This window comes from Poecilia latipinna, unplaced genomic scaffold, assembly GCF_001443285.1.
Source record: "Poecilia latipinna isolate Pla-1442-1.1 unplaced genomic scaffold, P_latipinna-1.0 Scaffold861, whole genome shotgun sequence".
NCBI classification, from domain to species: Eukaryota; Metazoa; Chordata; class Actinopteri; order Cyprinodontiformes; family Poeciliidae; genus Poecilia; species Poecilia latipinna.
In genome coordinates this window covers 279,800-291,673 of record NW_015113477.1, presented here as the reverse complement: position 1 = coordinate 291,673, position 11,874 = coordinate 279,800, and the positions used below count along the sequence as shown (strand labels likewise).

The following is an 11,874-nucleotide window of genomic DNA, read 5'->3' as shown; positions in this document are numbered from 1 at the left end:
TGATCCAACACTTATTGCTGTCTCATGTAGATGATAAATATTCAGCGATTGAAATCAGCCAGTTTGCATTTGATCGGCCCAAAATCAACAGTACAATAAATGTTTTGTGTTTACGAAATGCATCCTAACTTAAAACTCCCACTGGTTTGTCTGTAAATATGACAGTTATTTCTTTCTAGTTTTGAAAAAAATCAGATGAAATTTTGGGACATATGCATAGTGGTGTTTCATGATATAAATCAAGTGTGGGCATATAAGAAAGTGAAAGTCCATCAGAGTGGCCAAATATGTTGTTTACAAACATAACGGATGGACCCTGAAATATTATATCCTACCAAATACTAGATGTAAGTAGTTCTCAGTGTTGCACACTTTGAAATTGTGGCTGGGATTCGATATATTGTCTAGTTCTAAAATGTAATGTTTTATTTTATTGCATCATATTTTATTTGTGTTCCGTTATTGTGTTCTTTTCTATCGACTTTGTCTGTCTGTGTGTGTGTCTTGAGGCCATGGAGTACTTGCCAGGCGGTGACCTGATGTCTCTGCTGAACCGATACGAGGATCAATTTGACGAGTCAATGGCTCAGTTTTATTTGGCTGAGTTGGTAGAAGCCATTCAGACAGTCCACCAGCTGGGTTACGTCCACAGGTTAGACACTCGAAGCTATATCTATCTCTTTACTGCTTTCCCTTCAGAGTGTGGTAAAAGGAAGAGCCACTAGAGTTTATGAGTTGGTTTTGCTACTTTGTTTTTCACTAAATTGGTTTTGACGTCCGAGTCAGACAGCATAAAGTATAAAAAAAAAAAAAACAATGCTGATGTTTCCTAATGTGCTCCATTAAACTTAGAGTAGCTGACTTGTTAAAGTACTGAGGCAACAAAAAGCTTTTTAAAAGCAGTATCATATGTCCTATAAAATATTTCCTTACAGAGATGTCAAACCAGAAAACATTCTCATCGACCGGACTGGTCACATTAAGCTCGCCGATTTTGGATCAGCTGCCAAGTTGACTGCAAACAAAACCGTAAGTAGATTACAGGGTCTTGACTTCAGTGTTATTAACAGTGACCTCACTGAAATGGGTTGGTTGAATGAGATCTTGAAATTTGATAACGTTGAGTGAAGGTTTCCTAGTATTACTGCAAAGTTTAAAAACCTATGGATACCTTTGCCTTATGGAGTTTCAAAGCAGCTTTGACTGACTTTATCAAGATGGAAATATTTCCAAACATGCCAGTTGGTTGGTAAGTACAAGAAAAATATAGTATCGTCTTTTTTTTAGCTGGCTGACTGGGAGTAGGCAGAATCCTGCAGCAGAGGAAGTGCTGCATTAAAGTCCTTACTCTGACTCTTATTAAAATAAATTTTATATGCTAACATAAAAAGTGGAATTTAGTTTGATTTGAGTTTGACTTTTTTCTTTCTTCCATTTTCTAAAAGAAGTCTAATTATGCCATGGTGTATTTTGTTTGTTTTCTGGTAAACTGTAATTCTTTAATTGTGTCCTATCCTATTAAATGTTGAATGTGCAGTCATAAAAGCCATTCATTTTTAATAAATCTTGGCCAGTTTAAATGAACGTGTGCTGCTTTATAACTGAGTGTAAAATTCTACGATAGAGGCAGGTTCGGAATTAAGTTTGAACTCAAATGTAAATAATTTAAATAAAAATGTTGAAACTCTATAAATTTGTGGCCATATAGACTTGTGCATTGAAGGGTATAGTAATCCTGTAAACCACATTAGCGGTATGATTGAAAAATTTTGCGACTTTTAAACTATTTATTTATTTTTTTTTAATACCTTGGTTAGTCTTAATACCAGTAACCCACAGTTTACTGGTATTTGAAGTATTTTCTAAATGTTTCCAGGTAGCCACTGCCACAGTCCCTGTTGGAACCCAGGACTTTCTGTCCCCAGAGGTCCTGACAGTCATAAACGGCGGCTCTCAGAGCACCTACGGGGTTGAGTGCGACTGGTGGTCCCTTGGCGTTATTGCATATGAGATGATCTACGCCAAGTCTCCTTTTTCTGATGCCACATCTACCAAGACCATCAACAACATTCTTAATTTTCAGGTATGTCTGGTACGGTGATCATTTAAAGAAAAAATAAATCTAGTCATTATATTATTCAAGAAATGAATAATTATTGAATGCCCATCTCCTTTGCCTCCAGCGTTACTTAAAGTTTCCAGAAGAGCCTCATGCCAGTAAGCAGTTTGTTGACTTGGTGCGGGGCTTGCTGTGTGGAGCGAGAGAGCGTCTGGGCTACCAGGGACTGCGGTGTCACGCCTTCTTCTCAAATGTAGACTGGAACAACTTAAGACAAGGTGGGGGGAATCCCCTCCTTCTGACACTCTGTTTTCTGCCTCGTAGTAACAGTATGAACAAATGCTTAGTCTCTCTATAGGTGTGTTTATATGCTTCTGGATGTATGCAAGCAACAAAGAGTAATTGCATTATGAAAGGCGTTTTCAGTTGTGAAATAATGAGCCTCTGTGAGCCGTTGGCAGCGGGCCAGCTCCTTCTGTAGGGGAGAAAATGGGAGGAAGGCTGACGGTGAAGATCTGCAACTCATCTGCTTCTTAACAGACGCAGCACAAATCCTGAACGCAGGCTACACCAGCAGGCTTTCCGTGGTGGAAGCACACGCCTGATGATTTAACATCGTTGTTTTTGTTCGGTTCGACAGCGTCAGCTGAGTAGCTTTTGGAAAAAGCACAACTCTAACCCTTGAAGAAATATTTTCTGTCAAACGTGTCTGACCAGTATCCCAGTTTACTGGTTAAATACACTTGTTGTAAGCAAACTCATCTTTTTTTGCTCATCAGATCTGATGTGTTCATTAAATTTTCTTATCATATATTTCTCATTTGAAAGATGTCCTCTTTGCAAGTAGTATTTATGATAGACTTTTGAAAACTGAAAAGTGTTGATTATTTTATATTAAAAAATTTAAACACCTTTATACAATTTGGGGGGGAAATCTGTTCTTGATATAAAACACTGTTTAAGAAGTATCTCATGTTTACATGTTTGCATTAGATATTCAGTCCTTGTTTATTGACAGTTCAACACAGATGGAGCTTTTTGCTTCAGCTGTGACTCCAGCTGATTAGCTCGCTCTGCTGCAGTGAGGGAGAGCGAGCGAGCATGTGTATGAAAGGAGGAGAGAGGTGGAGGGAGGAACACAGGCAGCATGTGCATCAACGCGCGACTTGCCGCACTCTAGGCTCCCACCGCTCTGCTCCTCCTCCCTTCCTTTCTCTTTCCTTTCTCCTTGTGTTGTTCTTTTAAACATAATTTTTTTACTACCTTTTTTTTTTTTTTTCCTTGCCCTCTTCTGTTCCCTCCTCTCTCATCCTTTTTTACTCTCGCAGTTCCGCCGCCTTTCGTTCCTGCGTTGCATGCTGAGGATGACGCCTCTAATTTTGAGGAGCCGGAGCAGGCTGCCCCCTGGCCAGCCTCAGCAACCCAGCGAGGAGCTGTGCCAGCAGGCTTCCGGGGCCAGGATCTGCCCTTTCTAGGCTGGTTCTTCAGCAGAGCATTAACAGCATTGGCCAAATCTGAGTAAGTGCTACTTGTTTACCAATATGTTTTGGTCTTCTCTTTCCCTTTAATTCACAGTGAATCCACAGTAATCATCATTTCCTTTGCATATGCCTCCTGTAACATCTTTGTTGTTCCCCCATACTAACACTGGCTCCTTTGCTGCTGTTGGGCTTCATAATATGCTGGTAGCCCTCTTCCAGGTGACCCAGCATTGTGGCCTGGGCAGCTGGTCTTGTCTATGTTAATAGTTTTCTGCCTGTTGGGGCTTAAAATTAATTTGTCCATTCGATGTTTAAAACGAGAACGGAATCGGAGCTAATTTCTGATATTTCTTTCTCATGATTTCTATTTTTCTTTCTTGTTTTGTGTGTTTTGCGACCACACATGGCTCATCCGATGCGTAGGCAGATAAAATAAACGAACCAGAGGATGCTGGGCTGCGTTATCTTTCCATGAACACTGATTGGTATGCGGCTGAGTGTGTCAATGAGGTTTTCTGAGACGTGGAACCCCACACACAGGCACACTCCCACCGTCGCTGCCGTTGTTGTGGTTTCACCGTTTCCCTGTGAGACATAATGAGCTCCTGACTTTTAACAGCCCAAGCTTGGGAATGTAATTTATCTTTATGGTATTTGGCTTCTTAACCTCTGATAATAAAGCAGGAGGACGGGTTTCAGTTCTCTAGCCCCCTCCCTGGGCCGGTGCTCTCTCCGGTTAATGGTGCTGGAGAGACTGCGGATCATGACAGCAGCAGCAGCAACAGAAAGGGAAGAAAAAGCGTTAGCAGATCAGACAGAAAAAAAAGGCTGAGAGCTCAGATTGGGGGAGAAAATCTATTTCTATGGTTACTACCGTGATGTTTTTTTTCCCTCCCCTCTTCAGCCCCCACCCCCATCTTTACCGGTCTTATCTCCTCCTCTTGTTTTCTCCCTCTTCTAATGTCTCTGTCTCTTGCTGTTATAACATCACTCATCTGCTAGAGCTTTTCAACTGAAGCCAGTCGTTTTGTTTGCGGTGTTTGACAAAGAGAAGCCCAGAACCCTAACAATCTTTCAGTATCGTGTGGGTGCATGCATATGCATGTCCACAATCTTCATTGCAATTCCAAAAAAAAAAAAGGGGGGATAGGGTAATAAGCCAAGAGTCAGGCATAATGACATGCTAATCATGTGTTTTGGGGTTTCCAGTCATGATTTATTTGCTTTTCACTCTTTTTGACCTTGATTGCCCGACTCCTCATTAGGAAAACTACAACAAAAATCTCCTCCACAGCTTGCCTCATGTTTCTGAGAAGCCTTCTGTTGCCTGGTGCCAAGAAATCATTGTTACATTTCATTATATTCTGTGCTCGTCAGTGTATCCGTAATGTGTTTGGTTTGAGGAGTTTCTCTTGTCTACTGACGATTGTGATTGACTAGAGTAGAGTAGAAAGTCTTTCTGGTCTGTCATCTAACACTTAGGTTGAGAGTATGATACGTTGACAGCTCCTTATTAGAATTCCCTGAATGATGCCAGATGGCTGGCAGGGTGTGTAAAAGTTTTATTCAAAGTCTCCAGAGGATAAGTTGTATTCATTTAGCTGACCATTTAACTCTTGTCCAAAGTTATAACGTGGTGTAAGGTTACTCTTTAGTGAGCTTTGTTGGCAGCTAATGCCCACAGTTTTGGAGATATCTGCTGAGGACGGTTGGAAGCTTTGATATCCTATCATAAGTGGAGCTTTCAGACTTACCTCTTAGCACCAGTTGCCCCACTTGAATATTATAGGGTGAGGAAGTAAAACTCCTTTGTAAGGTATTTGTCATGTTGACCTTTAGTAAATCTTTCAAAACTAAATACCTGCTACATTTAAAGTCGGTGCTTATTGAATAAAAAAGGGCTGCAAAATACATCGCAACTATGTCATCATCACAATACAAGTGTATGCAATATTCATATCCCAAGCGACTGTCACAGCTGTAGATGTTCACATCGGATGCAAATGACATTGCCCAAAATGTTAAAGGTCGCACAGAGTGATAGAAACACAGATGTGCAACCCTAGCACAGAATGTTATATCTTCATACAACATAAGTGGACTAAGCCGAAACTGGCTTTTAGTTAGTCAGGCTGTCTGCTCAGGTAGCCACTCTGCAGGCAGCTGTTTAACAGGCGTGTTGATTGTAGCTTCCTAGCAGGTACTTTACCTATGGCATTGGCTGGTTCTCCTTCAGTGTCTGTACCACGATCTTCTGTGTTTTTGACAGCCAGAGATTTCTCCAATCTGCTAAAAGCCTATTGGCGATATTATTCAGTCGGCAGATAGGCAATGTGCAGCAACAAGTGAAGGAGGGGCTTAACTTCAATACTGTGTACTTCATGCAGCCAGAAAAACCTCTAATTGTTGTGGATTTTAACCATAAAACCTTAGTATACCTTGATATTGTTTGCCAGATCAGTCCTGATCCTTGGTTTGGAGATCTTATGCATTTCACTCATTAATTCACAATTTTCTGTAAGAAATGCTCTTTTATTATATAGACATTTAGAAGTAACAATTTTGAAAGTATAAAATGAGAGTTTAATTTAAACGAAGCAATCCTAAGTTGTTCCTCATGTTCATAAATATGGTAATATTGGTAAAATATGACTGATTTTTGCCACCAGATGATGCATGTTTTTAATGGATAGGTGTTGTTTAGACTGTTTTGCTTTGAACCCCCCCCCCCAAATGATCAGAAATTTGCATAAAACTGATTTCCAAGACACAATCTTTCTATTGCTTTGTTGATCCTGATTTCTAGCTGCTGTTAGAACCTTGTGCCTTGACGTGGCTTTTCTTCATATTCATATTTCTCTTGCGTCATAAATATATTCCGTGTATACACCGGATCAATGCTAATAAGCCTTAAACATACATGCCTTCCTCCTGTTCCTGTCTTTTATCGATTCCCCTCAGTAATGCGGTCTGCACTGAGTCCTCATTTATTTTTCAGCCATAGTTCAAAGAAATGACAACCACCATGTTCTTTACAGAGGGCTCTAGTATTTTCTCTCCTTTACATTTTTTATTTTTTTTTTTATTTTCTCTTCTTCCTACAACATGATAGAGCCGCAGAGGGTTTGTACTCGTACTCATTTTCAATGTGCAGGAATGATATCCGTCTTCCTTTTGTCACTTGTGTGAAAGATGGATAGGAAAAACAGTAGGCCTCAACCCTGAAAACCTCAACTGGATAGCTTTTTAATCACTACAGTGTTTTCTCCACACAGCCTCTTTTAACTATTCAACTAAACAGCAGTGAGATAAGTGAATTCCTAACATAATTATGTTGGCTGCTTGTTCGCTTTCAGTTTTAATCAGGATTCCCGTGAAATAAATGACTGATGTGGCGTTTCAGTCTTTATATAGCACAGCTCAATGTGAGTGGGTGGGTGGGGGATTCTGCTTTATATTATGTAGTGTATGCTCCGTGTATTGATATGTTTCAAGGGGATCTCTCCTCACTGCAGCAAGCACAGAGAGCAGGGATTGCTTTTGTGGTGTTATTTTTAACACGGTGACTCAGACTGAGTCAACTTTGTTAAAGATCCTTTTGCTGTGTTTGTAAACTCATTCATAAAGGCTTGTTCATTTATTCCAGAAGCCGTTTTGTCTCCGGCACAGCAGATTAAACCGCATCAACTGCGTGCTCTTAATGCTCCAAAGGAAACAAGTCAGAAAAGATAAGAAATGTTAAACTCACTGTGCAGTTAAAGATGGGTAGACCCATGATAAACAACAACACAATCAAAATTCTCTGTCACATTATTTAGTCAGAAAAAGAGGAAATATTTCCATGCCTGCATCTCTCTTTATTTTTCTTCCTTGCAGTTTGTTTTTGTACTGAATAAACCATATTGAATAGAAAATAGATGATATTCTCTCCTCTCAAAGGCTTTCATTCATCTCACCCAAACTGTTGGCAGGAGTGTTATTGTTGGACTCGATGTGCCTCTAAATAGAAAGAACTGATTCAAGGCAAACCTTGATGTTTATTTTCGATGGTGGGTTTTGTGTCTGCATTATAATTTTTATTACAGCATTATAAAGTCTTCCTGTCATAATGTGTGTGTGTCCTTGCTCTTAAGGGAGCTTTAATAATGATGGTGCAATAATTTCTGGACAGAATCGAAGATTGGCTGCCAGCCTTACGTGACTTGGGCTGAATCACATTTACTAGACTTGACCTGTACTTTAATTAATTTAAGATGCATTTTTAGGTTTTGTGTTTTGCTTTGCCATTACACAAATGTATATATACTGTAGGTTGTAAACCAAATTTAAATGTAGAACAAGCATACTTGACAAAATTTGAAGATCAGTCTTACAGGTTACAGGATGAAGCCCTACCTCCCGAGCCACTGCCACCCCTCAATTTATTTTGTTATCATTATCCGTCCATGTTTATCTATTGGGCCGATCCTGATATGCTCAGAAAAGACTAAAATCGGGCAATACCGATGTATCTTGCTACTATTGCAGTGTGTTTTGCAGTTAGTTTGAAGGACCTGTGTTTTTCTTCAGTCCACTAAGGACTCTCTTGACATGCTGTTATTTCAGGTCAGTGTCTGCAGGCCTCAACTCACCTGCTAAGACCAACTCCATGGAAAAGAAGCTTCATCTGAAAAGCAAAGAATTACAGGAAACTCAAGACAAATGCCATAAGGTAGGAGAGCAAAGCCACGTTTTTATATTTCATCACAGTTCATTGTCACTAAAGCATTCATTCTCAACAGAGATTTGTTAAATAAAGCTTTCTTTCCAAAACTCTGTTGTAAGCATCCTCTGAAAAGAAATTTCATGCAAACCAAAGCGACTAATTCCTTATTGGAAACTGTAAAATTCTGTTTGCACGTTTTGGATTTTGAACAAAATCGACCCAACAATGTGGGTTTTATTACCAGACTCGTCGTGTTTATTCTGGCAGACTGGCTTAACACAGATCAGAGAAGCTTCTGTTTGTGCTTCAATAAGCCAAGATAATCTTTTTGTTTGTACAACATCACATCTTTGTAATTTGCGGCATTGACGGTGGTGCGATGGGTCAGAGAAATCGCTCATAATCTGAATCAGAGTAAGCTTTACTGGCCAAGTGCGAGTTGGCACACGGAACATATTGCTGCTCATTTTTGTCATTTTCATGCAGCGTATGGTCACATTTCACAGTCTGAGCATAAAACCACGGTTTCTTTCTTTCTTTATTGCCTTAAATTTTTAACCTTCGCTTGAAGGCGTGGAATATAATGTGTCTTCTTTGCGTTAAGATGGAGCAAGAAATCTCCAGGTTCCAGCGTAAAATGACTGACCTGGAGTCAGTGCTCCACCAGAAGGATGTGGAGCTGAAGGCGTCCGAGACGCAGAGAAGCATCCTGGAGCAAGACCTCGCCACCTACATTACTGAGTGCAGTGTGAGTCATACTACCAGCTCATTCAGATGTGTTGGTAGGCTGCCGGAGAATGTTTGAATGTGCCGTTGTTAAAGGGGTGATTGCTCATTCAGACATCTGTGCAGCTTTTACACCACCGACCGTGTTGATTGGACCTTGTGTTTGCATGCATGTGTCTGCAGAGCCTGAAGCGGAGCTTGGAGGAGGCACGCGTCGAGGTCTCCAGAGAGGACGATAAGGCCATGCAGCTGCTGCACGACATAAGAGAACAGAGCAACAAGCTGCAAGAAATTAAGGAACAAGTATGTCATGGGGGGAGGGGAAAAAAACCCTAAGGTTTAATTTTTCCCACTCGCAACATTGGAGTCTTTTCCAAGTCTTCTGTAAATTTTCAGGGTTTATTTTAAGCCATATTTGATAGCAGAGTGAGTGAGGAAGCAGTGAGATAATATTTCCCCCTCTGTGTGTCTGTTACACAGACGGGGCTTCCCCTCTGGGTGGCCGACACTCATAAAGGTCATCAGAGCAGATGGCATCCCTGCAAGGTTCAAAACATGAGCAATTGACCAAGAGGTTCTCCCAACCACCATACAGGGGGCAGGGGGACACCCAGTAATTACACTGGCTCAAACACACCAGGTCTTCATGTAAAATATGCAGAGGCAAACCACAAATAACTATGATCTGAATCCATATAGATGTTCTATTAGTAAATCAGCTGTGTCTTGCCACACTTCAAATGATCCCATTATTTTATTTCTTTTTTATTAAAAAACAAATCTGAAAAACGGAATGATTTCTGGACCCATCAATATAATTTAACAACAAAAGGAGCAACTTCTTTACTTTATTTTATTTTTTTTTTCGCCCCTCGTTATTATTCACCACCGCGTGCTGCTCCTCAGGAGTACCACGCCCAGCTGGAGGAGATGCAAGTGACCATCAGGCAGCTGGAAGAGGACCTTTCAGCTGCAAGGCGTCGCAGCGACCTCTACGAAGCCGAGCTGAGAGACTCCAGACAAACAAGCGAGGAACTTAAACGAAAAGCAGTGGAATACCAGCAGAGAATCCAGAAGGTTTATTTACTTTTTTTTTTAATCAAAACAAACTAGATCTATAGATTGTCTAAAGCGTCCTCAATTTTAAATTCTTGTTTTCCCTTCAGTTATTTGCACTCATTATGTAGTAGTTTAATATTTCCTTATTGTGCAAATGAAACGATGAAGGTCTTCCTCGTGTCGAGCAATTGGAGCAAAACTGCAGATCCATGGTGTTTGCTTTTCCTCCAGTGCTTGAAAGCTCTTGGATTAATTAGTAGTTTATAAGAACAAAGCTACACGACTGTATCGATAGTTGTGGATACATTTCTGCTGGGTAATAAATATAGTCATTCATATGATAAATTTCACTAAAATCATTTTTATTTCTCAGAAGTCCATCATTTAACAGTAAGCCGTGTTCTCAGTGAGGAAATGTTGACTAACCTGTCTGTTATTCATTTTCAGGCTAAAGAGCAGGGAAAAGCTGAAGTGGAGGAGCTTCTTTCCAAACTCGAGAAGGTAAATGAGGAATCAGGCTGCTGTTTATTTTTGCAAATCTAAAGTTATCAAATTTGATTAGTAAATTCACTCTTTGCTACCTCGTAGACCAACTCTGAACAGCAGGTGAAAATCCAAGAGCTCCAAGACAAACTGTCTAAGGTAAATTTACCTGTATCCGTTTCCCTTTTCGCAAACAAAGAACGCATGTTCTCGGCACGTTGCAAAAATGTAAGGATGCAAGCAGCTTTGTCACATTTGCATTTTGCTATAGAACTCAGTTTATTCACAGGAGTAGCTTTTCTTTATTTATTTTTTTCTTTCTTCGACCTCCATGGGTAAGGGTTGGACAAGCACATCAAGATGCTTGTCTTGGGACACATTAGCAGCCTTTGACCTTCTGATTTTTCCCCAGGCAGTGAAAGCGAGCACAGAAGCCACGGAGCTGCTGCAGAATGTCCGACAGGCCAAAGAGCGACTGGAGCGGGATCTGGAGCGCCTGCGGGGGAAAACCGACTCCAGTGATACTTTAAAGCGTCGTCTGAGAGAGACGGAGGTACCAGCCTAAATCTGTATGAACAACACAGTGCCGAGCATTATTCGTTGGAGAAGGCAAGTAACGGTCAGGAAGAAAAGCTGAAAAGTCATTTGAGAACTCTTGAGCAGGTGCAGAGAATGACAGGTCAGGTTGAGGAATCTAGAAAGATGAAAAGCCAGCTGCTGTTTACTCCACAAACCTGGCATGTTTTGATTAGTGACCAGAAGAAGTCGCTGTCAAAAAAAAACCTCCTAATGGCCATAAGCTATTTAGAGGCACAGCAAACATGGGAAAAGGTTTACTAGCCAGATAGGATGATTCTGGTCTGTTGCGGTCTGTGTGTTGGTCTCTTATCCCATTTGGAATATAACAAAGTTTGTGTTTGTAATATTACGAGTTGTGAAAAAGTTTAAGGGGTCTTTAAACCTTTACAAGGCACTGTATTAAGGTAGATATGGACTTGGAATTTTATCACAGTATTTTATGATACCATTTATTCTTTTTTTTAATGTAACTTTAAGGCACAACTTTTGTACAAATACTGTGTTTGGAAAACATTCCTATTTGAAATGGGTTTCTTCAAGCCGCCACTTAAAGAAGTCTGATTTATATCACTAAACTGCACATTAAGACTTCATTTAATCCGATTTTTGAATTTACTGATTTCTCCACTTTGGAACAAAGAGCAGAGAAAATAGTAAAAATAACATTTTAGTCTTTTTTTTTTATATAGTAGCTGAAATTTATCATAAGTCAAAATTCTTATCGTGACAAAACATTTTTGAAGATAAATGGTAGATGGCATGATGAATACCCGCTGTTACGC

At 40.2% G+C, this 11,874-nt stretch overlaps 1 protein-coding gene across 1 annotated transcript in view; it reads left to right on the top strand.

Annotated features, from left to right (window-relative positions):
- The first annotated feature begins 512 nt into the window (after positions 1-512).
- cita (citron rho-interacting serine/threonine kinase a) overlaps positions 513-11,874 on the top strand; it is a 44,543-nt gene continuing 33,181 nt past the window's right edge. Inside the window, exons 1-12 of the mRNA XM_015048121.1 lie at positions 513-652; positions 936-1,029; positions 1,877-2,083; positions 2,184-2,337; positions 3,388-3,577; positions 8,146-8,251; positions 8,850-8,993; positions 9,155-9,274; positions 9,878-10,048; positions 10,478-10,531; positions 10,619-10,672; positions 10,926-11,066. Of these exons, the coding sequence (XP_014903607.1) occupies positions 513-652; positions 936-1,029; positions 1,877-2,083; positions 2,184-2,337; positions 3,388-3,577; positions 8,146-8,251; positions 8,850-8,993; positions 9,155-9,274; positions 9,878-10,048; positions 10,478-10,531; positions 10,619-10,672; positions 10,926-11,066 (1,575 nt within the window). The remainder of the gene's footprint in view (positions 653-935; positions 1,030-1,876; positions 2,084-2,183; positions 2,338-3,387; positions 3,578-8,145; positions 8,252-8,849; positions 8,994-9,154; positions 9,275-9,877; positions 10,049-10,477; positions 10,532-10,618; positions 10,673-10,925; positions 11,067-11,874) is intronic.